The 26,742-nt window shown below is 41.2% G+C and overlaps 1 protein-coding gene across 5 annotated transcripts in view; it reads left to right on the top strand.

Moving 5' to 3' along the window:
• Positions 1-26,742, top strand: part of xirp2a (xin actin binding repeat containing 2a) — a 48,335-nt gene that overhangs the window by 10,214 nt on the left and 11,379 nt on the right. Inside the window, exons 1-7 of one of the 5 annotated variants that reach the window (XM_065951793.1) lie at positions 9,741-9,871; positions 10,074-10,185; positions 18,036-18,172; positions 22,963-23,097; positions 25,489-25,575; positions 25,753-25,822; positions 26,169-26,272. In XM_065951793.1, coding sequence (XP_065807865.1) covers positions 10,158-10,185; positions 18,036-18,172; positions 22,963-23,097; positions 25,489-25,575; positions 25,753-25,822; positions 26,169-26,272 — 561 coding nt within the window. In that variant the 5' untranslated portion in view covers positions 9,741-9,871; positions 10,074-10,157. Of the gene's footprint in view, positions 1-9,740; positions 9,872-10,073; positions 10,186-10,451; positions 10,605-10,660; positions 10,806-14,687; positions 14,885-18,035; positions 18,173-22,962; positions 23,098-25,488; positions 25,576-25,752; positions 25,823-26,168; positions 26,273-26,742 lie in introns of those variants that run through there. The other 4 variants (XM_020644924.3, XM_065951792.1, XM_065951795.1 and 1 more) reach the window with 4 other exon arrangements.

Raw genomic sequence — 26,742 nt, 5'->3', positions numbered from 1 at the left:
GGACAGCACCACAAATACAGCTTTGGGAAAACTCTGACTAAATGTTGCATCATGTACCCAAAACAATCCTTGTGCACCCACACGGCATGGAATAAAAAAAAGAAACATGACCCAGGTTTACATGTTTCCAACAAATGTGAGGGAGGAAAACAAAGCATAAGCTGTGACCATCACAGCACTATATGAGCCTTCAACTCATACATCATGACGGGTTTCTGCACTGGAGAGCCTTAGTATGGAAATATCCCATCTGTTGCAGCTCTGTTTGCTTGTCACTATAAATGTGAATCATATATCCTTGTGGGCTTTGTCCTGGCTCCCCATAAATCTGCCGACTCTTTCTTGTTTTTGTTTGTTCATTTCCTCGGCCTGTCCCTCAAAGTCTCTCTATGTGGCTGCTGTCCGCCTCCTCGCTTTTCACTCTGACTCTGTTTGGATGTTTGGCCTTTAGTTAATCCCTTCTGTCCCGGCTGGCCTCTGCAGAGAAACTCAGTTACAAAGCAGACTCCACCTCCTCCTTCTCTAGCTCTCCATCACTCTCTTTCAGCTGTTCATCAGGTTTGTTTCTTCCTGTGTGACTTTTAAAAAAAAAAAACCTTACACATCACCTCTCTCCATCTGTTCTTCGTGTTTTCCACCCAGACTCTATTTTTCTTTGTAACTTCCTTCTTGGCCTCTGGCTCGTCTCTCTCCCCTCCCTCTCTGTTTCTGGCCCGTGTCTCTTTTGTGCCAGTGTTTGCCCAAGAGTGCTTGAAATATTGATGCGTCTCTGTTTGTTCATAATGAGGACAGTCGATTGAGGATTCAAAACACAAAAAAAAAAAAGGTTCATACTTCTGCTGGATTGCAGAAAGGAACGCTTATGGCAACAGGCGCAGAAAGAAGCAGCTTCCAAAGAGTGAAAAGAGGGCGAGAGTTAGTGGAAGAAAGGATGGCATGAAAGCAGTGATGACCTTCAAATGAGAAATGCACACAGTTGCACAACACCAACAAAGAAGACAGAAGATTAAAAGTATTAGCCCTGAGATCTGAATACGTCATTCAAACATTTTTTTCTATAACTAAGGTTTCTTTTTGTTCATACTGTGGACCAATAAAATTGGACACAAAATGATATGATTTATCAGTATTGTGTAAAAGATCTTGCTGGTGTCAAATGACTACATGAAGATAAATGATTCTGTTTTAATAGTTCAGGCATCTTGTCTGTTACACATTATGTCTGATTGAAACAGATTCTTCAACAATCTGCAAAACAATTCATCATCAAAGGAAATAAAAAGCTGGAGAATCAAGCCAGTTCCCTTCCCCAAGTCATCAAATGGAGAATCTTTGTTATAGCTTTGTGGTCCTATACAATACCTTTTAGCATCTGCATGAGACCCTATTGGCTTTCAACTAAATCCAATGTTAAAGGAGGGTGATGTAGTTAAAAGACCTCTAGGTTCCAGTCCGGCAAGAAAAACACAAAGTCAGCATTGACTTAATGATCCCACTTGTTTTGCACCCACATGTCCCCAAACAGGCTGTTTCGAATCGGGATGGTTCATGATTTTTCAAATATTATCACAAAAGAAGAAGAAAGCATTTGTGTTAGATGACAAAACTGTAGTGTGGCTCGATAAACTAACTCAGATAATCTTAACTTAAAAAAAAATATATTAACATTGTGAAGTAATAAAGATGGTTTTGAGAAGCCAAAGGATTCGAGAAAGTATGGGTATTGGACGTACTTGGATTTATTGCTTTGAATCAAAAGGGACAAGAAAATCAAGTGAGAAAACAGTTGTATACCCCGAGGACTCTAATAAAGCTGCAGAGACTTGGTAGTCAACTGAAACTGTAGATTTATGCTCAGATGCTAATCTGAAAAGACATTTTTGTACGTCCATCATGAGCCCGAACACAGACCACACGGACAATCCCAGAGTATTTTTCAAATGTGCTGCTGCAGATCTGCTGGTGTATTTTTAGTCATGCTCGCAGCGTGGCCCCGGGGAGGGCGATTGCCGGTCTGTTGGTTCGTTGGCTCAACTCACTGGCCCAGTCGGAAATATCCCAGCATCTACGTGATGCGTTGATGAATATTCCTGTGGCTCACCTTCAGGTTTTGAGGCCATATTGTAATAACCTCCTGCATTTGTCAGGTCCAAAATATAACACTCAGTACTTAAGTTAATGAGCAACGTGTGACTTGCAGAAGAAGGACATTCCCATTTCCTTCTTCAGATAGTAAAGCTAATCTCAGGCCTTTATTGTGGCGTTGTTCTCCCTTTGGTTTCTTTGCCCTCTTTGTTTGGTTTCTGTCCTCCTCTGTTTACATTCATCAGAGAAACACTGACTGTATTAGATGGACCCGTGATATCAACTTGGCCTTAATCATGCTACTGTGTTGAATCAGTTATATAAAGTGTATTATGAAAACTTTGCAAGACAAGTTCATATTGTGTCGTCAAATAATTATTATATCCTTTCAAATGAAACTTGTGTTAGCGTGCTTATTGCATTGCTCATAAAGCAAAGTTAGCATGGGACATGCAGTGCTTGCTTTAAAGTTTCACTGTGCCAAGGCAAAACTCATTTACCTGTTAGGATGGCTGTAGGCTCCTTTGGTTCACCAGGGAGTGAACTGATAAGTTCAGAGTAGTCACAGCAGCTAAAAGGTTGAGTAAGCAGTTACGACACAGCATTTTGGTGTTTTTTTCTTGAATGAAGTCACTTAGCTAGTATTTCTTTCAAAAAGATGTGACTCTTTGAGTACAGCCAGTGTTAGAGGATAACTATGACTTTGCCTGCAAGAGGAGCATATTCAGCAGAAAAAGTTGAATATTAGAATTTTCTGCCAAAAAGGCTGCAAATCAGTCAGTGCTCCTGTCCTTTTATCCCTGCTGAGGTTTATATTTTCTTGTCTGCAGAGTATAATTGGAGCAAAGCTTTTATTTCCCCCCCCATTCACTACTGTACAGCACAAAACAATCTCTACAATGAGAGCCAATCCATCACAATGAACACTGTGCTTTAAAGGGAGACTTTAATGTTAAATTAAATTATTATATCATTACGCTTGAATTGAATATTCAATTTCCCTCTGCTCTCTATCAATCACCTCACACACTGCAGGAAAAAAGGAGTCTCTCTGAAGGAGAAGTTGCCTTAAAGAATTTATTCTCATATCCATCTTTTGAAAGGCCCCGAAGCAGCTGATTTTAAGATTAACATAACATTAATCTGAAAATGACTGGGGAAACAGGAACTGCATGTAGCTGAAAGTTGATGTTCTGTTCTCTGTATGGAACCTATCGGACTTCATTGTCTTCAGCATTGTCTTTCTCTCAATTGCTGCCTCTTTCAAGACGACAGTTACCTGGTGTAATTAACACAGCCTCTCATGCATCCATTCACTCATCTGTCTATTCACACAGCCTCAAACAACTGATGCAGCCCATGAGACTACATAAAATGAACACAAGCTGTACATAAGGAGAGGACGCAGCCGCTCGGTTTTAAAAAAAAGAAGCGCCTTAGACCTGCATTCATTCTAATGGCCATCAGGGGTGTGACTCCACTGCTTGTAAAAACGAAAGTATGAATCAATTCAGCATGTTTTTGAATTTTACATTTTTTAAATCCAATTTGGAGTTTAATTCATGAAAAGGCAGGTATGCTTTAGGGCGTGGCTATCTGTGATTGACAAGCAGCAACCATGTCAACCTGTCAACCAGGATACAGATGTGTCCATGCTTCTTTACCTTTTTGTCAAGACGTGGTCACTTCTGGCCCAAAAATAACAAAATCTTGAAGCCTAAATTGTGGTCTTGAAGCTTCAAAGCAGATTTTCAAAACCTATTGGGGATGTCATCATAGCTACTTTTAATACTGTCAGTGACAACTGATAAAAATAACAACTATAAGAACAAAATAGCAAAGAGATGAAGGGATTTGAGAACATGAAAATGATTGATGTCCCGTCTCTTGTAAAGCCTACCACCACAGTTTGGAAAGGTTATTTGCAAAATACTCTGCAGCCACAGAATACATTATTTAACTGTTTTTAATTTGAGCAGAAATAAGCCATGACCTCATCTAAACCTTATGTGCAGACCCTCACTTCATGTCTCCAGTTGGGGACAACTTTGGCAACGTTTTAAATATTAAGTTTTAGACTGAAAGATACAGATACTATCCAACACACTACTTTAAACAAACTGCACAATATTAGTTCAATCAGTTATATCATTTGTTATTGTCTACCAAATATGTCTTTTTTATTTTCTGTTTTGGCAAGTAGAGACTGTCTGACCCTCTCTGAACCGTCTTCATGACCTTTTCCACTGCGGGAACTTTACAACTCCTAACTTCAGGCGAAGAGATTGAAGCAGCACGATGTGTTTTTGATGGCATGATGCAGAGAGAGAGACTCAGGGGTTCTGTTCTCCTGTTCTGTCTTTGTGCGGCTTCTGTCAACCTCCTACACTCAGGTTAAAAAATAGTCATCACATGCAAATCTCAAAGGAATCGTATTTTAATCCCACATCACAAATTCTTGTCTGGCTTACAACTTGCCTCACATTTTCTATATGATCTTTTCTTTGCAATGAGGTGTATCAAACATGCCCTTGAATAGCTACACTCCTTTTTTTGGTATCACTTTTAATAACAATTCACATTAGCCCAACAGATATAAGGTTGTTTTTTTTAGAAAGATTCCAACAGTGATTGCATAAAGTAACAGATAATACAGCTGAGTTAGTTCAGTTTTTGGAAGAAAATAAGATCCGAGAAGCCTGCTTTCTTAGAGAATGAAATAAATTCAAGAATTTTGGATGTCTCCTCAGTTGTTTTGCTCCATGTGCTTATGGAGTTGAAGAGTGCTCTGCTTGAACAATCTGCATGATCAATAAATCCGTGAGGCCCTTATATTAAGCTCCTGTATCTATTTTGTTAAAGTTTTACTAGCATTAATATTTCTAAGACAGACAGCAAGTTGGGAACGAACCCAAAAATTTTAATTTTCTGAGTCTCCTGCTAGCTTTGTCAGAGTTTGAAATGCCCCCTAAGACCTTTGGCTCCCTGCCTTGAAGTCTTGCCAAGGTCAGACATATTTAGGGAAATTCTAAGCAACTGGTTGCCTTTGGTCAGCCCAGTAATTTGTTTGCTGTTGCACACTCTCATGAGTCATTCTTCGAGAGCAGCCACTTGTGCGTTATGCCAGCAAACCAATAAGGCTGCTTTCACAGCCAGCAGCACTCAGTCCAAGAGCTGTCAGGGGGAGCGTGCATTCGGCTGGAGTGTGTGTTGTCAAGACAGAGTTTGTGTCCACATGCGCAGAGTCACTAATGTACGCGCCATTTGCCAACAAAAGGAACACTGTCATTTAAAATGAAGTACCCAAACAGTGAGTTACGTGTGAGCGACTTTTTTTTCTTGGCTAAGCACCAGCCAGAACTATAGTGCTGCTGCAGAGGCACAGCTTTAAATAATCAGTTCTGTCTGCAAAATGCCAAGAGTATGTTTGGAATGCTTATCACTGAAGACTGAGCAGAATGAAATAATTAAGGTGTTTTAAAAATAGACGAGCAAAGACGAAGATTTAATTTAAAATAAATGAAGGCAGTCTCCCTGTGCCCAATTGATTTGAAGTTTTAAGTATCTCCTGAGCATAGGTCAGAAGATCCCCGCCTCCCTGATGGCACAACCCGGCCTGCAATCCCCTGCAAGACAATCAGTAACTTAAAGCCAGCCAAGGAGCCGTCTCATCACAAGAAAAATGAAGAAAGAAAAGCTGAGAGAAAACGGAGGAGATGTGGGTATTCAAACATGAAAGTTTAAGGAACAGAGAGCAATCCGAAAATAAGATCTTCTAAAAGTGCTTAAGGAGAAGATCCCGTCGAGGTGGGCGCCCTCTCTCCACCAAAATGTCAAGTCTGATATAGAGCCAGCGGACCTCATCGATTTGAACTGCCCCTGCAGCTTCACCAGCTCCAGCAAAATCACTCCGAGCAATATCCGAGCTATTTGAGTCCAAAGCAGCCTGGTACAAAGAATTACAGCTCTTGTCTTCATACCGATCATGATCTAATTTCACCACATTCAAGAAGGATCATTTGCTCTTAAAATGACCTTTTATGAATAGCAGCTAACTATACAGAATTCTGATTTGGCTCACTCGTGGAAAAGTGTGAAACTACATAGACCATGCACAAGTTGAGTCCAATCATTCTTATTTTTCTTTATGAATGCTGTAGCAGCAATTTAGAAGCATTTAATGTTGCTTGTGATTGCTTTCATTGCAAGAGTGCAGCTGTGTTGAACTTCATCCAGCATGAAGAATTAAGGGAACATCTGACATTTTGGAAAACAATTGCAGATTTTACAGTCTTTGACTGAGGCTGACTGTCATGGCTGGTCACCTCACAGTGAGGACGAGACTTCCTTTGTAAGAGATTAAAGAAACTCGAGCCTAAGCGCTGCTGTAGGCGCATTTAGTTACTTTAAGAACAGAGCAAGACGAGCCGTTTCCAGTCTTTGCTACGATAAGATAAGCTTACTGGCTGCTAGCTATTAAGATGTGAGGGTTGGTTTCAATCTTCACATCACAACCCCCTTTAAGATTCGCTTGAAACATTCTCATCTGTAAGATCTGTCCTCAAACCGTATCCAAAGGCAAATGTCTTCATTCTGTTTCCAAATAGTCACACTAAGCTCAGTCATAAAGTGGGTCGAGAAGGACTATTCTTCAAATCTTTGCAATCTTTCAGACAATTCCTTCCAAGAATTCTCAGCGTTGCACTCATTTGTACGTACAAACATTGCAGAAGTTGTTGTGCGAATCATATAAAAGGGAACTTGTGAAATGTGGGAAATGTTCAATGCTTTCTTATCTCAACACATCTGACCAATCCCTGTGTAAGTAACATACATTGATGCTTACAGCCTCAGATGTGTAGATGGTTTTCTGGGAGGGCTTCTTCAGAATCCAACAAGCACTTTGTTTGAAGGGGACTGATACCTGACAGCCCACTGATCCTTGATTCACCAAACTCCAAATGATCCCTTGTTGATCCATAACGATTCAGCAAAGGTACAGGACTCACATTTTCCTTCCTTGAAAATTCTCCAATAGGCACAGGTAGAACAAATTGAGTCAGGTTAAGATAATGTCACCCCATATCGGAAATTTTTACCTCCTTAAAAACTGACATCTCACCCAGCCAGTACATTCTCTTTTTTGAAGTCTGAAAAACATTCTTAGGATTAAATTCTTGTTTAATTGACTTATTAAGACTGACATTTTTTGAAAGAGGATGACCCAGGAGGGGAGAGTGGGAGGACAGATGGAGAACATTTGAGAAGAGGGAGGCGGACAGATCTCTTCAGAGACCCTCCATGGCGCCATGGCACGTCATTAGAGTCCTTTTACAGTCGCAGAAGAATTGCTTGTTAGAGGACGAAAATGTCAACAGCTGACATGAGACAATCAGCGTAAAATGGTGAAATCCCTACACATACGACAGGAGCTAACAGTTTCATGGATATGTCTAGGCTTTAGTGATGTCTCCCTCTAATAGGCACCAAAAGGGAGGTGCGGGGTGTCACGGTGTCACATCCCCAGGCTAGCATGAGTGTATGACTGTTTCCTGTTACCATGGTTTCACCGTCACAGCTTCAACTGGCCACTTCTGTGTCTGTCACATGCGAAACAGTCCCAGATGGCGAGCATTGATTTCATTAGCTGAGGATCCAGTGATTTTCTTTTTCACAGGGATTATCTCAAACGAGAGGCCAGCAGCGTTTAGACAGATTTCACGAAGCACTGTCCCTTATTAACTCTGTCAGTCTGTTGGAGATATACAGAGACATCCACCACCACTACCCCCCCCCCCCCCCCTCCTTCCCCTGTGGCAGCCTGCGCCAAAGAGACCATATGGTGGGGACTCAAAACTAGATAGCACTTGGTGATGCTTCCATGAAACATTGCGCTTTGGCCCTGCTGCTGTTCATCCTGTTACTGTAGTTCATAAAATGGAGAACTGCATTTCCCACTTTTTATGCAATGTATACATGTATGCTATGTATTTGTTAAACGTCAGTATTGGCTGATATTAACCGATATCAGCCCATCGGAAAATGTGCCTTGCACCAATACCAGTATCCAATCTGTTGCATCAATTAGATGCCATCAAGCAAGGATACTGAGAACCTAATCAGAGAAAAGTGTTTTAATTGAGCAGAACACCTGGGTGAGGTTGGGCTACGAGAGATTCTGCTGGTTTTTATAAATATTCCCTGCAGATTTATAGCCTAAAAAATAAATCAGTTGTTATAGAAAATGCTGCTCCACCAATTCACATTTTTTCTTTCTGGCCAGTAAACTACTTACGACTTTACTGGTGAAAACTCAGCCTAGTTGTAGTGTGTATGAATGCAGCCAATTCTTCTATGAGGTTCAAAGTTATTCCATCTGCTGCTGCAATCCAAAATATCTATTAATGTACAGAGAAAATCTTTCAAAATGGGTTTCACACCCACACCCACACACCACACGTACCAGATGCATAATTTACCACAGTCATTTGCTTTAAGTGAAGTGTAAACAAGCCCATCAGACAACCAAAGAGAGATAAATGTTTGAATCCCTTTAATGGCTCTCATTCAGTGACTTTCTCTTACCAGCTGAAATTAACCACTGCAAAGTCACACACACACACACACACACACACACACACATTTTTCACACACTGAAACATCCTAACCGCTTGTGCACTTAATCATCCCCTGAGAAGCAACACCCCGTTGTAGACAAAATACTGTCTAATATAAGCAGTGAAACAAGGAGCACTTGGGAGCTGTGGTTAGCAGCCGGTTTGGGCCGTGCTTCTGCTCTTTGCAGCTCACTGATTTGAGCTTCATTCGATGTGAGTGCTGCTTCAGCATGAGAGAGAGGTAGAATGACAGTGATGGAAAGAGAGAGATTACTTTTGCATCCTTGTTTTGCCATAGTTTGTGTGTTTGTGTGTGTGTGTGTGTGTGTGTGTGTGTGTGTGAGTGTGTGTGTGAGTCTGAGATACTGTAGGAAAGAATGCAAATTACAGAGCATGTCTTTCGGGGATTTGCTAAATGGGATTTTTGAGGACAACTTCTTTTTCCTTTGGTGCATTTCTGAAATTATGGTTGACACCTTAAGCAGGGAGAAGGAAGCCAGGACAGACAGATACACGTTGTGCTTGTGTGTGTGCCACATGGTAAGTGCCTATGTGCAGAGTTGTTGCGTGTTTGTTGTCACTCTGTGTTGACGCCCGGCAAGCCGCTGTCGAAAAAGACGCTATTGGGAATACATTTGATTTGCAAATGGAAAAAAACACACCCGCACATTTGCAAAGACACACACACACACACACACACACACACACACACACACACACACAGGTGTGTTTGTTCCTCCCGCGGGGATGATTTGCAACTGAATAGGCGTGTTGCACTGGCTGACTTCTAAGTTTTGACAAAATGCTTCAAGGGGAAAAACAAGCCTGTATGCACCAAGGACATGCCATTTACTAATGTTGTTCCTTTTATCAAAAGCAACCTGTGAAAACATCTTTAGTTGCTGCTAGAGTGGCTCTATTAAAATTCAACCAAGTGCTGTTTGCACTTACTTTCCAGTCAATGCCTACTGTTAACATTGTGTTCAAGGTCGTCCTCTCTTCACACTCACAGATGTGTGTGTGTGTGTTTACGTGCGTGTGTGTGTGTGTGTGTGTGTGTGTGTGGACATGTGTTGTGTGTGCAGACCAGACGACAGCAACAAAGTTTCACTGGAATCCAGAGTTTGAATGTCACCAGACGCTTGACTGTATCTTTTTTCACGCTTGAGGTATGTGTGGCAGCAAGTGAATCCTCTCTGTGTGTCAGTGTGTGACGGTGTGTGAGCATGTGTGTCCATGTAAGGGTGTACATGCGATTTGGGCGCAGGCAGCTGGCTTTCATGACTGGTAGCCTCACCTCTGTATCTTCCTGTTAGAAAACCACAGGTGTTTTCTCTGATAACCCTCTCTTCCCTTTTTTTTTCCAACCAGGAAGTAACAAGCGTCCACACCTCCCCGTCTAAAAGAGTGACGTCCAGTAGTCTCACACACACTCACCCGTCAACAGATCCGACCATGGCCTCACCTGCAGACTCTTCTCTTTGTGAGTACTTTCTCATTTATCCATGGGAAGCTTGATTTTTAACATACTTCAAAGTTGCTTTCATGAAGGCTGTGGTGCAACTTCAGATCCTTTATAACATGACAGGAGGGCTATCGCTTTGATTGCGTCACTGTTACACTAGTCTGTCAAACAAACAAGCGAGTCTGCGGGTTGGCTAATGCAACATGGTGTTCCATTTGTTCTAAAAGATAAACATTTGGCAGAAAGCAGGTTTTGAAAACTAGATAGTTCATTGCCAGATAAGGCTGCCTCCCTGGCAGCTTTTTTAATGGGGAGCTGCAGGCTCGCTAGATACCGTGCTTCCATTACTGTGATAGCAACGCTGTGCTGGCTACCCCCAGTTTGTTCTCCACTGATGTTGATAGCGGTGTACACACAGATGGAGCTTACAGTGCAAGGTACAGTCCTGTTTTTTTTACTCTGCAGGGACCAACACTAAACTAGAGCAAGCAAGTTCAAACACATTGGCCGCTGAGGCATCAATGATCATGGATCATGTCAGGTGTGTGGAAATCTCTGACTTTAAGTTAAGTTTGCCAAATGCTTGATATGTCCAAATGAAAACAAGAATGTCTACAGCCAAACCAACAGCTCTACGGGTCAGTATTTTTTTTTCTAAGGTTAGCATATATGTTCACAATGAACAAACCTCATGGTGTTAGTAAAGGTAAATCAAGGGGATCACATATCAATAAGCTCCACCCAATGGAATCGACAAACGCTTCTCCAAAATTGCACGCCAATCGGTAAAAAAAATAGTTGAGAAAATAATTGCGCAATCCATTTATATTTAAAAACAATATAATCAGCTGCTTTCACTTTAATTTTGGATCACTCTTTTATGACAAATCCCATTGCTTTTGCAGCATACCTATCTTTGCACGTCATAGCAATGCTTGTAGAAATGAGAAAAAAAGAGCAAGAGAGAGGCGGTGAGTGGGAAGAGTGATGGTCTAAAGTGATAAACTGTTGACAGACTTGAAGGTGGTATCAAGGTGTTAAACACGCACACACACACACACACACACACTCATGAACTCCATGCATGCTCAGAGTCAACATACTCTCACACACTGACTGAGAGTCTCCCCACATCTACCTGAGATCAGTCAGGCTTTGGTGTCGCCCTGCACGTCTCTAAATCTCCGTGCCGGCTCTAAAATTGGAGCTTCTTGACAATCCTGCGTTCCTCTTGTCTTGACTGAGCGACAGCTTTTGTCTTTGCTGACAAGTCGTCACGCAAGCGCTGCATTGTCTGCCAGGTCAAATGACTGACAGAGGGGTCTACAGGAGCTGTTCTGTGCAAAGCCACGATGTTTAAATAAAGCACGGTGACGGAGTGACTGCGCTTTAAACAGATGCAAAGCTCACCTCTAAATCTCCATGCTGCTGCTCTTTCAAAACAGGCATCCTTGTTTACTTCTTTCCTCTCGCATTACACCCGAGTCGCCACCATACAACCGTATCTGGCTTTGTGGCACAAACAATAGGTGTGTTGTTGTATTACTGAAAGTTGTGTCTATATATTTATATCTGTCTGGGGCTGATTATACTTGTCAGACACACTTGGCCCATGAGAATTTCTCAGAGTGTGCAAATGCTGCCAGTTGGAACTGGATTTGCCAAAAGACTGCTTTTGTTTTAATTAATCTCCTCTCAGGTTTGCATGCCAAATGGTGATGTCTTTATAATATAATCTTTAGGAAAAACAAAGATTTTCTTCCTGTCAGTTACAGAACTGCCACTAACTCCCTAAGTAGCAGTTAAGGGACAGAAATAAGCACTAACGGTGTGATTGATGTGGAAAAATTGAAAATTGATGTTTTGCAATATTGTGTATTGATATGAGGCTGCTGTGTGGTCCCTCAGGGCGAATCAAAATCATTTCTTTACATCCTACTCTGATATCCTGCAGTTTTTTTTCACCTATGCATTGGCTTCATTTTTCAACACAGAGGTTTGCTTCTTGACGTTCAGTATATAGTTACATACGTATGTGCCGTTTTTTCATTCTTAATAACCTCGATTTTCAAATATGATTCAGAAGAAACAACATATCTTATATAGGAAAACATATATTAAGTCATTTTACTTTAAGAAAAAGGCAGTTAACCTGTTAATTACATCAAAACACAGATTAACATCTGAAATTTGGCTTATCATTATTTAGAATAGTGCAATGACACGATCTTAAAACCTTATCGACTCAGTTGTAGCACCAACATTTTACACTGACACACTGAAAGTGAATTTGTTTTTTGTTTGGGAATGTCCAGATATTATGTTCTTACTGACAAAACAGGATAAAGTACTCATTTTAGGCATAAGCATCGATTTAACAATCACTATCCAATACACAGTACTAGACTCATTTTTGGGTAAAATTTTATTTTTAATCTTTTTTTTGAGAAATTCAATAATAAACATTCATCACATTTAGCACTTCACTCTCTGAAAGTTAATTTCAGTTTTTGAATGTGGGCTTACTCTGGACTTCAGTACAGGGATATTCTCAGGCCCTTCATTAGGTATTCTACCAAAGTATGTTTATTTTCTACTTTAGGAACAGGAAATCCATGTGCAATTTCAGCAGGATTATCAGCTGAGTGCAGCTCCTCCACAAGCCTGATAGCCTCGCTCTCCTCTAGTCGATGTGCTGCCAACGGTGCCTCACAGGGTGGGCTCCCTGAGAACACCTTGTGTTTTATGTGTGGGGTTGGTAAACAATCATGATCACAGCTAGAAATATGGAGAAAGTGGGAATCAATGATTTCCTGCAGGGTTATAGAAGCCTGATTCTCTCTCTTCATTGTCGTGAAGGATGTATGTTGAAAAAATATATGAAAAAAAGAAGGACAAGAAGAAAGTAGGTCAAAAAGGAAGTAAAAAGAAAGAAATGATAACAGTGTGGTTTCCTATCTTCCAATGGTGATCTTCTTGATTGTGTCTCCAGGTTTCCAGCTCAGTACTCTTGGGCCTCCACACAGCAAGCTTGGCACTGCATTTTTCCCACTTAAGACTGGTTGAAGTGCCACAGTGTCTGTCTGAAGAGCTGTCCTAAAGGTTCAAAGGCTTCTATAAGGAAGGAATTAAGTTCCGAGATTGGTTTCCAAAGTGAGCAAAGGTTTTACCCAGAAAGGTACACTCAACTCCTCTAATTCAGACTTGTAGGAGAAGACATTTTTAGTCAATTGAAGTTGTGTTTCCTGTTAAAATACTGCCTGAGAGGAAGTATTGATCTTCAGGCAGTTGGAACATGTAATGCTCACCACATGAATCAATAGTAAACGCATAAGAAGCATGCATGAGAAAGCTGTGTAAGTATGACCTGGGCAAGTCAATTTCATCCCCAGCCATCTATATAGCCAGCTAGTGGTTTGACATTTCTGGATATATTCCTATTAGTTTTTGTGCTTCGTGTTGGATTATAAGATCGATACCTATGTCATATGTCTGTATGCAAAACACAGAGCTAGGAACAGCAGTTGATTAGCCTAGCTTAGCATAAGGACTTAAAGCAGAGGGGAGACTGCCATCCTTGGCCACTTCAAAGTTCAAAAAGATTTGGCTATAGCATGAGTTATTTACAGGAACTGTTTCTTTGGGAATTGGAGTTGACTCTTCTTGTCTGTTTTAGCAGCTAATTAGCTTAGCTTAGCATAAAGACTTGAACTATAGGAGAAACATATATCCTTAGTCACTTCAAGTAAGTTCTTTCTTTGGGAATAGCACTTGGGGATTCCTGTTGTGGATTTTTATCGCAGATGATTTGCTTAGCTTAAACAGTCAGTCTAGTCAAAGTTTAAAAAAAGATTGTAGATACGTACTGGAACTATTTCTTAGTGAATACTGTAGGAGGTTTTACTGCCTTTACTGGAACACTGGACAATGCTAGTTTTGCTTCTGGGATTGATACTAAGCTAGAATGTCTTTATTTCTATATTTAGCATAATAGACATGACAGTGACAACAATCAACTCACCAATTCTAGCCAGGAAAGCAAATAAGCATATTCCAAAAATATAGAACAGTTTTAAGAGAATCCGTGAGTAGAATTTATTTTGTTTTGACGTAGTATGGGGTGTAATGTTACAAGCTCTTTTCCTCCTGTTGTGTATGTATATGTTGTCTGTAAGGCATTTTAGATGAAACCAGTCTCCTGTGTGTGTGCTGAATCATGAAATGCCATGATATTTACCATGCTAACGCGCATTGATTCCAAATGCCAGATGCTCTCTACTGGTTAAATGAAGGATGAACTAAGTATCTGTTTCCTGTCTCCCAGTGTGGGACGTGTGCTTCCATAAGCCTGCTGTGACATAAGGTTAAGGGCATGTTGGGTACCTCGATATTTGATACTGAAAAAAGCCAACCCACATCCACTTACTCACCCCATGTACTCTCCCCCCTGGTCACTCCTATTTTTTTTACGAAGGGGTGCTTCTAAAATAAAATCAGCTGTCACTGGATGCCTGGGCCTCACTGATCTGAGAGAGCACACTGCTGGAGCTGGTCTCCAAGCCTCACTGCCCGCCGCTGCCCAGGATTTTGCTTTAAGTGTAGGGTTAAAGCTGAGTGACTAAGCGTTATTCATTTTCCTGGAGATCCAAGGCCCTTTTTTATTCTGTTGGATTCTACTGTTGTTTGACGTTCAGCGCAACCTACACAGTTTTAGAAGGTAAGAGATGTATGAAGACAATCAGCATTTCAAGGCTGACTCTTGTATAAGAATAAGCCTCAGCTCTGCTAAAGGAATTTTCCACTGAAGCACAAGTAGAAGGAGATAGATTGGAAATAGTGGAAGCGATTTTAGCCAATAATGAATCGGTTTGATGTGCCCAGGCTGAGGCACCTTCTGTATATTCACAAATTTCCCCCACGGGGGATCAGAAAGTTTATCTTTATCTTTATAAAATTGGAATTAAGATAAAGGGAAGCTGTCCTGTGAAACATCAGGTGCTTGAAAAAAAAAAGATATTGGAATTTATTTCTGCGATTCCACCCGGATTTGTGCATCGTCATAAAAGATGCATGGGGCCCGTCCTGCTTCCTTCCACCAGACAACAACCAGCAGGGATCTGATCCGGAATATTCTGAAAGCATAGCAAATTGGAGACAAAGTGCTTAGCCTAGCATAAGGAAGCGCCTGAGGGCACTCCCGTCTCCATGTAAAGAAGTTATGTTGATAGATTTGACAGCTCAATTATTGTGCCTGTTTTGCTTTGGTCGGTAAAGGAAGAAATCTCCCTCCACGGCTGACATTTCAATTAGTGTAGCTCGATTTGGCTCTCCTGTCAAACCCTCGCCAGGCGAAAAGCTTTGGTCAGTAAGTAATGAACAGAAAATTGGGTTGCTTAAGGCTTCTGTTGTGAGGGGAGGGAAGAGAGGGGGGTGACACCTCTGTGATTAGCGGACGGCCTCTGCTTGACACAGATCTATGGGGCCTGGATTTAGCTTTGAGCTACAGCGCAACGCTGCTTTCTCCCGCGCCCTTCAACTTCTGAAATGACTCTGTTCCCTTTCTCTCTCTTTCAAGAACAAATTCTCCTCTGTCAACACCCCATGTCACCCTTCCCCTCCTCACTTCTAGCCTGCGGCACAGTTCCTCACCTCTCCTGGCTTTAGCACAGGCAGCGGCAAGGAGCCAGTGACAGGGAGGTCAATGCCCCTCAGCTCTGCTCGATATAGCAGCAGCGTGGGCCTTCCCTGTCCACTTTCTTCCAGCCTCTCAGACTTCCATTACCCCCCGCCTGGTGCCATCACTTCTGAGCCACTCTGTTATTGAAGAGATAAGAAGCTAATACTCTCAGAGGAAGAAAAATATAGTCAGTGCGAGGGTAAATAAGACTCTAAGCAATTCAATATTCTTTCCATCAAAAGCAGAAAATACAGGTTATAAATGTAAGCCTGTGAGAAAGTTTTGATCGACACAGAGGCTTGGCCCTCATTGCGTTTGGGCATTCCTTTGGGCACCGAGACAGTGTTTGAATGCTTTTATTTATGCTAATTAAGAGCCCGTTGGTGACACTTGTGAAACAACTTTTAGAACCTTTGAAAATGTATTCTCATCAGAAGTCCTTCAATTTTGCCTCAACTCTTTTTCTCTGTCTTTTTTCCCCCCTCTAACACACACTTCCACTCTATAAATCTCCCTGTCACTAGGGGAACATGACGCTGCAGACAGAGGCGGTTTAAAAAAAGGCTGGGTTGATTTTTTTTCTCCCCCCCCCCCCCCCGTCGTCGTCGTCGGAGCCGCGGTTACCTCAGCCCCATGTTATGGCAGCTTTGCATACGACATACCGTTCTTAGAAGCCAGAGATATCCAAAGCGCTGTTGTCACCGCTCTTGGGCATCATAACCCTCGTGTCTCTGCCTCCCTGACAGCTCCAGACTATGACTTCAACATTTTTCTCGGGTGATAAATGAGGGCATTATCCTTGTGTTTCTGTCATTGGGTGGGTATAAGGTTACACCGCAGCCTCAGGTGTAGGATTTCTGACCCATATTTATAGGATGTTAAAAACCCCTGTTTATTTTCAGAAGCTCAAGCAGACCATTTCTCCATGCCGGGTTATTGGTTGCACTAACATGCCAGATAGCGGAGAGCTAAATTTGGTGGGATGAGCAGGGCATGCTCTTGTCACATGGCGTCTGTTTTAAGGCTCACTCACACCAGTAAGATGCATAAACACATTTTACAAGTTCAGTACAAAAGATATTTGGTAGATTTCTTACTAATCCTGCCCTCCTGTGCTGTGATTGGCCAGTGTGTGTCGCCTCAAAGGTTGCCTTTAAAGCTGCATTATAGCTCATATGGTTACTTTAAGTAGGCTGAGAGAAGATTTATCACAGCCTGCTTTGCATATAAGCATGAACGGTATGTGCTATATCACTAAGCACCAAATCTGCAACTGATCTCCATACTACCATAGAAGCAAGGGGACCTTCACTGGATCTGTATGCATTTAAGAAGCAGCTGCTGTCAACTTCTCAAATAAACATAAAATAAACTCATCGTGACCTCTACTTTGAACTCAAAGTTTCACGAGTAAACATACATGTGCAAAAAATATGGAAGCTCCCAGAGTGAAAAACACAACAAGGGGGAGGAATTTTCAAAAGAAAAGTCAGGAGGTTACAGCGTGAGCACATAATGAGAGCGAATAATTTCTATTTAGGGTCTTCTTTCATCCCACGGTGTTGTTGCCTGGAGAGAGAGAGAGAACATGCCAAGAGCTAAAAGGTCCAGTGTGGGAGTGAGCCGAGCTCTAATGGAGCCTTTTCTGTTGCCTAATGATGCTTTGTAGCACAGACAAGTCAAACGTAAAATCAGTGGTCGACTCTTAATTGGCTATCTGCAGGGATGTGCCAGGCGATATAAGGTATCATGAAGTAGTGCCTCGTGATTGATGAGTATCTCGCTTCAGTTTCCTGTCAACATTTGTTTTACGGATTGTTTGCCTCGGGCCACTTCTGGATAAAAATATTGACTGTATCAGGAACTATGTGGATATATTTATCAATGTGAAGGTGGAGATTTAATCTGTAAAATATGAGGAGAGAGAAGCTTTCGTATTTCAGAATTCAAAGGCCAGCTGGAAATGTTTTATTCCTCATTTTTATTGGCAACTACAGTGCGTTTCTATTTCATTCAGTCATTCTGGGGCCGCAGACTTTTCCAGAACTTCACAAAATCTGTCCAGATACCAAAGGACAATCTCCTTCTAACTATTTCATAAAGTTAAGTTCATCTGGTCTGCGTGCATCATCAAAGGGCATTTTTTTTGCGCCATTAAGGTTAATTAATTTGTGTTTGTGTTTGTGTGCAGCTGCGGGCGGTGCAGGCAGATCCAGGTCAGGACGTCCTGAGGACCCGGAGACCGAGCCGGTGTCAGTGAAAGATCGGCTGGCGATGTACCAGGCGGCCGTGTCTAAGAAGGAAACCAGCGGCTCCTCGGCTGCTGCGGTAAGACGATACTTCCACATGGATGTAAGGAGAGACAGCAGGCAGCATATGTGGGTCGTTGGAGAGACAGCAGACGCTCTTAGAAACCTTTTACAATAACAGCTAACTAATAGTATAATGATTTGAGATTTTATGATCAAATTTCTCTAAGATGTAAATCTGCTGACTCTGAACACCGTCCTGCTTGTAGGCTGCTTTGTTGGACAGGGACCTCAGGAATTGGGTGCCACAGGGCTCTGCTCGGCTGGCAGCATTATTTGTCAAAGTGTCCTCCAGCTCAGTACTAGACAGAAACCTCTGGAGAGTTAATAGACGTCTAAAGGAATCGTGATGCTGTCGTGTTATATTGGGCTGCTGTTCTATTTCTGAACATAAAGTTGGCAAAACACACTCAGTTCTAAAGCTTTGCAAGCTACTACATACATTAAGTGCATTAATTAATGCATTCTGTGTAGGTATTCATTATGATAAGTTAAATATGGCACTATAAAGTGACACAGTATACTCTTAATTCAAATTGTTTTCCCCCCAGTGTGATTGAATCAGATGACCTACATAAACAGAGTTTGAAAAAGCTGAGTACACCTGATTTTTGTTTGGGTCAAAGTCAGAGCGATAGCGTATAATTGTTGACTTTGTGCAGTCCAAACAGACATCTATAAATCCACTGGGAACCAAAGGCAGGGGTAGCTGCACACACATACACTTGCACACACACTTCTTGTTACAAAGTGCGGCACAAAAAAAACAACCAATAACCATGTCAATGAAAAACAGCCTCTGCAGAAAAAAAATAAAAACATCTATTTTTTGCAGATGAGCCCACACATGCAGCACACTAGCGGGTCTTCACACATTATAACTCCTTTGATTAAACGCAAAAAAAAAAAAATCTGAATATCCTCAAGTCATTAGTCATTACCAAGGACCAAAAAGCTTCAGCGGCTTTGAAGAGCCTGCTTGTACTCTATAAACCCGATAATTCAGCTGTGTGCGCAGCAAGTCATCCAAGGCCGCTAGAGAGAGTCAGCTTGGTACTTAAAAAAAACACCTCCAAATACTGGAAAACGAGCCTTTTCTCGTTGACTGGGGTCTATAAATACAGATCATTATTTAGTGGAAATCTCTTCTAAGCATGTGTATCTGTTTTACAGTGAGAGAGGCACGTCTCTTAATATTAAATCTTATGAAAGAAGTCCAGGCTTTACAAACCATCATGAGGAGCTGCTCGAGGTGTCGGGGAATAGCTGATATGAAATGATTAAATACCAGAGACCAAAGGAGATCATCACGCTAAGTGGGCAATATCAGATGGTTATCAGCCTTGTAAGTCAACCCAGATTCTTTTTTTGTTGAGCGGGTTTATATAAAAGAGGCGCTGTTCTCAACGTATGAACGCTTAAACATGAAAAAGTCTGCTGTCGGCAGGTCGTCAGAATTAATGAAAACTCAGAGCAAACCATGACATAAGAAAAGATACAGAAGTTATCCAGACTAACGTCAACACAGCTGCAGCGACAAATCCAGGAAGACTGTGTGAATGTGTCAATTGAGGCTTATAGTATCATGTGCAGGATAGATCTGACGACATCAGGGCAAGGCTTTGTTGCTTCTATCTTTGTTGCCCTGTTGTAGGATGATAGTCTATCAGTGAAGCATAGTAAATATCGTAATTAATATGTGTTTCTAGTTGATTCTGATTGGCCAATCACGCATAGCAACGGTCAGCTATCCCTTGATAGATCACTGTTACCAGCAGATGGTTGCTATGGATGCAGGTCTAATCACAGACTCTGGAGGACTAATTGTAATCATATCAATCCGCAGAAAGGAGTCCCGTTAATTTGACGTCCGTCTGTTGGCTGCAGTGAAAACAGAGAAATCTACCAAACCAAAGATGGCACATAGAGTAAACTCTTACACTGAATTTGCTATGGGATACATTGGGAGGGAGAAAAAACTGATTCAGGCGCTGCCCTGATTCATGCCTACCTGTTTGAATTTTTTCACTTCACTCCTCATCACGTCGTTCCTCGGCTCACTTTTTTTACAGAGGATGCTCTGCCGGCCTTCTGGAGGCATAATACGAGACAATGTTTGCATGCTTACTGAGTGTAAACAATGAAACATTGACTCTAAATCAGAGATACATATTTGTCAAAAAACAAAACATAACATTTAAATGGTCAAAAATAATAATCATAGCTGGCTGTGCAGCATTAAGTGTTACTCCCATTTGAAGCTGTGATGATCAGAAAGTGAGTCACCTGTAAGCTGGCTGCAGGTCTGCATGGTTACAAACCCACTTGATGCGGAGCTTTACAGGCAGATGAGCTCAGATAAGAGGTGATGTTAACATTATTCAGAGTGCTTTTCTTCCCACACTTACAGCACGGCACAGCTCCTCAATTTGTTATAAACAGCTTTAACACACAATTATACATAAAGTAACGAGAAGTGCAACAATTTCATCAACCTTTAGCCAAAAGCGTGATTATAGCAATGCATTAGCATAACTGTTAGCTTCAAGAGGACTCACTTAATGATCCTCTCACACTTCACTTCGTCCTCAGTGGCCTGAAGCCTTGTATGGGGGCTTCTGACAGCTGAATGTGCATCTATGCGTGTGTGTGTGTGTGTGTGTGTGTGTGTGTGTGTGTGTGTGTGTGTGTGTGTGTGTGTGTGTGTGTGTGTGTGTGTGTGTGTGTGTGTTGGGGGAGGGTAAGAGGAGGGCACAAGACAGGGGAGCCTAGTTGCCAGAGGGAATCATCACAGGAATCTTGTTTTTCCTCAATACCTTTGCAGCTGCTGTCTGCATGTTCACACACAAGTGACAAGGTGTTAAAGATAGCAGAGCGGACGATGGACACTGTTCAGTCCAGTTTGTCGTCCACTAACCCTGACTACTTCAAATATGCAACAGCAGCAGAATGGTGTCGGACACAAGGCCGGCTAGATAAGATTCTCTGTCAAAGTAAGGAGGGAAGCGTGCGGTCATTTGCTGCACTTTCACAAAATGTCGATTATAATACTTGCTTTATAATAGAATTTTTTTTTTGAATATAGTTTGACCCATGCCCCATCTGTTAATATGGAGGAGTCGGAGCTTATGACTGACACTGCAGCTAGATAGTAGGCGGAGCTCCAAATGATTTGCTTCATGAGCTTCATGTGGCACATTTTTTATTACAGTGTCGCTTTTTCAAGATCTTTCTTGTTGTCACGGTGAAATAAAAAAGCGAGGTTGGTTTTAGAAATGGCTGGAGGGAGGGGTGAGGGAGGAGGGGAAGCGACGTGCAGAAGGGACAGCTTTGTTTTGGTTTGAGAGACTGGTGCTAAAGTGCGACACCTGCTGGGCATCCTCCTATTATACCTTTTATCAAACTGCTGGACAAAGAGTACTTTGTGCAATCATCTGAAACATGTTATTAAAAGATACTAACTGATGATTTATCTTAGAAATGGTTGTATTTAGCGATTTTAGCTGCACTGATCGTAATTTCCAACTCCTTTTAAAACAATCAAGCGAGCAAGACTGAAATGAAGAAGAGAGCCTTGTTTTCTGTGGAACTTGTCAGGTGAACTAGGAGTCTGTGACATTCTAATCGAGAGGTTGTTGTTTCCGTGTTGTATCAATGGAGCTGTTGTACCCTGAGGTAGTAAAATATTGATAACACAGTGTCATGCCATAAAATGTCACTGCCCTCACTCCCTCTGTAATATCTTGCAAATTGCATTGTACCACTCATTTGCATTAAAAAGGAGAAGGTTACAGGTGTTTGTGTTCAACATGCACTCACACACATCATCTCACACACACACACACACACACACACACACACACACACATTATCACACACATGGCAGCCAGCTTGGAAATATAAACTGCAGTTTCCAAGTATCTCTATAAGCAGAAGCGTCCATATAAATGTTTTATAAGGAAAGTAATTGACGATCCCAAAAGGAATTTACTTTATCAAATAGTCAGAGTGTTTCCTGCCCACAATTCATTGGGTGAAGAGTGCATTCTCCATACTAATAAGATTTAAAAAGCCCTCCTCCCTCCTTCTCCTCCCCTCTGCAAAGAAACCAGGCCTTTGTATTTTGTCAGTCTTAAAGCATAATTCCTTCCGTAGCTCAATATAAAAAAGTATTGAAAGAGCTTTTTTGTTCCATTAAACGGACTCATCTGAAAGCCTCAAATGTCTATTGATGTCTCTCTCTCTCCCTCTCCCTCTCTCTCTCTCTCTCTGCTGCAGAATAGATGTGGAAAAAGTGAATCAATTTAAATTGGGTGCCTGCCATCTTTGCTATTTGGGAAATTTCTGCCAGACATAAACTCCAAAAATGACTCGGTTACGTTGATTTAGTTTTGATTTCCTTTTGATTTCCTTTTAAAAAGAAACCCTATCTTATTTTTTTGTCTTCCCTTTTCACATTTGACTTTGACGTAGTCTTGCAACTATTGAACAGAATTCAATTGTCAACCTTTAGGATTGTACAGAAACAATCTTATCTTCATTTTCATTGTTTTTAAATTCCATCATTCACACTTTGTTTCAAAGAACCTCAACACTTCTGATGCCTCTGAAAGCATTACGCCCTTTTATCGACTTCTATACTAGCACAAGTGAATTTATAATGTATTCAAATTCAATGAAAACAGAGACAGGTTCACCGGGGTCAAATCCAGTCCCATGAATCTTGTATGGACTTCACGTTTACATTTTGTGTGTGTCATCTATACAGGAGTGTTTCATGGGTGTTTTTTTCCTTCTGTTTGCTGATAGATGATGGACGAGTCGGAGGCGTGTTCGCTGCCCGGTGGTCTGGCCAGCGTGAAGAAACAGTTTGAGAGCCAGGAGTTCTCGTCGTCCTCTCAGTCCAGCGTCACCCAGTTTCATTTCGAGCAGCGATCTGTCCAGGTGAGAATGTGATCACTCTGAAAGCCTGCTGAGATTGTGAATCGATAACACTGACCACTTTAATCACGTGTCACCTGAGAACTTCTGAACCAATCAGGAAACAGCACAAACTGATTACTACTCGTTTAAATCTAATTAAAGATCCTGTTTAATTAAAGCTTTTTATTTTTTTATTTTTTTATTTTTTTAATGATGACGCCTCTACATCACCTACAAATGCAAACAAATGACTAATTTTGTATTGATTATTTCTCTTTTATTATTGTATGCCTGTGACAGTTGTCACTGGATGGTTGAATTGTAGATACAACCTTTATTGACATTTTCCAGAGCTTACATTGACAGTGAGTGTCACCTTTGATTGTTGAACGAAAGCAGGACGAGATTTATTATCTAAAAAAAACAACTTTTGCATGTCCAGAAAAAGATCAGCAAAGTGCGCAGATGATCCAATTTTACCACAAGGGGGCGCCAAAGATGACACAAACCAACAGTTTCTCAGAGGAGCTTTAATTAACATCATGTAGTAATGCATACAACTGAATCGTAACAAAGTAGTCCCTAATAACTTAACTAGACCCTTACCCCCCCTTACCATCTGTCATAAAATGTTAGAATAATTGATACATTTATTTCAAAAACCCAATGTTTGCATCTACCCAGGCTTGTTTGCATCTTATATAATCTCTGAGAGGTTCTGATGTAGGCTCCTGGTAAAGTTACCTTTTAGCAACCTATCAGGTGACAACACGTCCATTTTTAGCGTCATAGCTTAGCAAAAAGGCTGTTAGCTTTCAGAAACAGCTAGCCTGTCTGAAGCAGAAGGTCATAAAACAGTTAAACTAGGGCTGGTATTTCCATTTTATTCTCAGTGTTATCAGAATAACATTTTGTATCTTGAGGATTAAAGTTGAAATTTTAGTACAAGTGTCAATATTTAGATTGCACACTTAAAGGGTTGTTTTTAAGGTTATTTTTAAGATTTATTTTTCACCTTTATTTTGACTTTATTCTCAGAGTACAATAGCTCACGTCTTCCGCTCCTGTTTTCTTTTTACTAAGAACTAAACGTTTGACTGTAATCACAACATTTTTACTTTATTTTCAACATGTCAAACACGAAAGAGAGAGAGAGAGAGAGAGAGAGAGAGAGAGAGATGAGAGTCTAACCTTACTTTTGGCTAGAAAGCAGACAAGTTAATATTAAATATTTTCTAATATGACAAACTCCTTTCCTGAAGATTTTGTTCTCCAGATTTTGGCAAGATGTGGTAATAGTTAAGCCATATATGTGCTAACACAGTAGAGAAAGTTCCATAACACCAGCGTATAGAAAGTACTAAGGCTTGAATGTTTGTGTGATCATATAGTCGTGAAAATGCAACTTCTGCAAGGACAATGAATTGAAAGAGAAAGTGAACATGCTGCATAGAAGGGGATTTTTTTCTTCTTCATGTTTTAAGTAACGTAGACTAAAGGATTCTGTCGTCCTTTACTTATCGTTATTGGAAAGCTCTGCTGCTATTCCTGTGACTCCGATGAGTTCTTGTAGGTCAAATCAAAGATTGCGCCTTGAACTCTGCTTCCCTGTGCTTCGTTGTCATCCGGCGCGTGAGGGAATTGCAAGAACACGTAAGCAACCGGGAACCGAGGCCCAGTCTCAGTGTAGAGAGGTCAATTCAGCCCCTCCATGCATGCTCCCCATCTGCTTATTCAGGCGGGAAGCAGAGTGGATTCATCGAGGGGCTTTGCTGAATGTTAAATTTTACATAGCGGTGTGTGATGCGGGGGGAAATGTCTGTTAGATCCAGTTATTACTTCTGTACTGCAACAAGAAACCACTCTCCCTCCAAGTTTATCTTCAGAGGTGTAATAACCGAGCTCTGTTTTAAAACTGGTCTTACATCAGGAAAGATGTCATTATTCTGACATAAGTGGTTTCTGGAGTACAGAGCAACCCCTCCCTCCATGTATCTTTTATGTTAGCAGCAGAGGATACAAGCTCAAATATTATATTTCTCTTTAATCTCTTTCAAATTGCATGAATCTCACTGGAGGAAAACGGCTGATGCAGTTTTGTACAGTTTTTGTAATCTATTGCTCTTTCCCTCCAACACTGAGATCCTCCTTCAGTGGAATTAAACTCCGTAGTTCCCTCGGAAGCACCGTTGTAATAAAAAAAACATTTGTTACAAGCCACCAAGGGCTCTTTATTAAGTTTCCCGATATCAAAATGACTTACTCTCCCACTGTTTCTCACAGCTCAAACACACAGGGATAAAGCTGTGTCATGTCTGTGTCTGTCTCTTTGTTTGTGCAGCCGTTTGTCTGCATTCCTGCGTGATGGGGGGATTCAGTGTGCCCCTATTCTCATTTGTCTGTGTTTGACAGGAGGTGTCAAGCTCCTCGGAGGTAACAGTGAGAAGCAGTGTGAGAGAGGTCGTCCCCTCCACAACCATCTTTCAGAATCAACAAGAGGTACAGGCTGTTAAACTCACAATTTGGCTGATTTCTTTTGTTATATCAGAACTTTTTGGTTTCACTTTCCAGCCCCATATATACTCTCTGGTGAGCCTTTAACTTCACCCTGATTGAGAGCAGTTGGGAGCTCGTGCAGTTCCAGTTCTCTAATGATTTCCCACCATCTTTTTACAGGTGATCCAAGATGAAAGAGTCCACCAGAACAATGTGGCGGCAAGTTACGGGAGCCATTACAATGAAACAGGTTATTCTGCTCATGCCTTTTATATTGTAATTTGCTCATTTTTATCACAGCACTGCTTGTGTCCTGTATATTAATGATTGTTCCCTCCACTACTGAATAAGGGATGAGCTATGTAAAGGCTTGCAGATGATTTTCTATTCAGTGCATAGCAGCAAATCTAATCAGGGCAGAGTCAGGAAGGTAAAATATTGGAAAGTGGAAATTGGGCAATCACTGCTGCATGGTTTCAGAAAATGAAAACTACTCAGGTTTTTTAATGAAATGATTTATTTCTCTTTCCAATCCCCCTGAGCTTCCTTACTGCGAATGACTTAATGAGGCAGACTTCTTCTTGTGCCTAATTCAGTTATGCTCGTCGGAGGAGAGGACCTACCAAAGGTTTCCACTCAGGCTTTGAAGCAGCAGTACGAGAAAACTATTGAGGAGGCTGCACCAGCCAAGGAAATTAAGGTAATGATGCTGTCTGTTTACCTAAATAGATGATAGTCGTTGTAACAGTATGAAGATGACGCCACATCAAGAAATCATCAAAGGAGGATTGCGTATGCCATGAGTTGATGGAGAATAAATTGGTATGGATGATAGCCCTCATGTCATTTCAATCAAACTCTTTCAGTTTTTTTTTCTCCAGAGCATTAAAAGGAAAAGCACATTAAAGCTAGGATTCAAATCACTGTCTTCTGTTAAAGTAATGTTCAGTGAAGTTTTTAATCAAGTCAGAAATTAGAGACGTGCATAACTAAAAATGTCTCAGTTTGACAGACCTGAGATTTGTGCATTTACATCTAAAGCTGCGTTTCCAACAAAATAAAACAAGACTTTTCATAGATGGGCTCTCAATGGATTTAAAGGTTCACCCAGCCTATTATTGTCTACGTTTCCTCCAAGAACTAAAGACCTATGAAAATGTATCAAGTTAG

Source organism: Labrus bergylta, chromosome 24, assembly GCF_963930695.1.
Source record: "Labrus bergylta chromosome 24, fLabBer1.1, whole genome shotgun sequence".
Lineage (NCBI taxonomy): Eukaryota > Metazoa > Chordata > Actinopteri > Labriformes > Labridae > Labrus > Labrus bergylta.
Note: the sequence above shows the minus strand (reverse complement) of the source record. Positions and strands in the feature narration are given on the sequence as shown.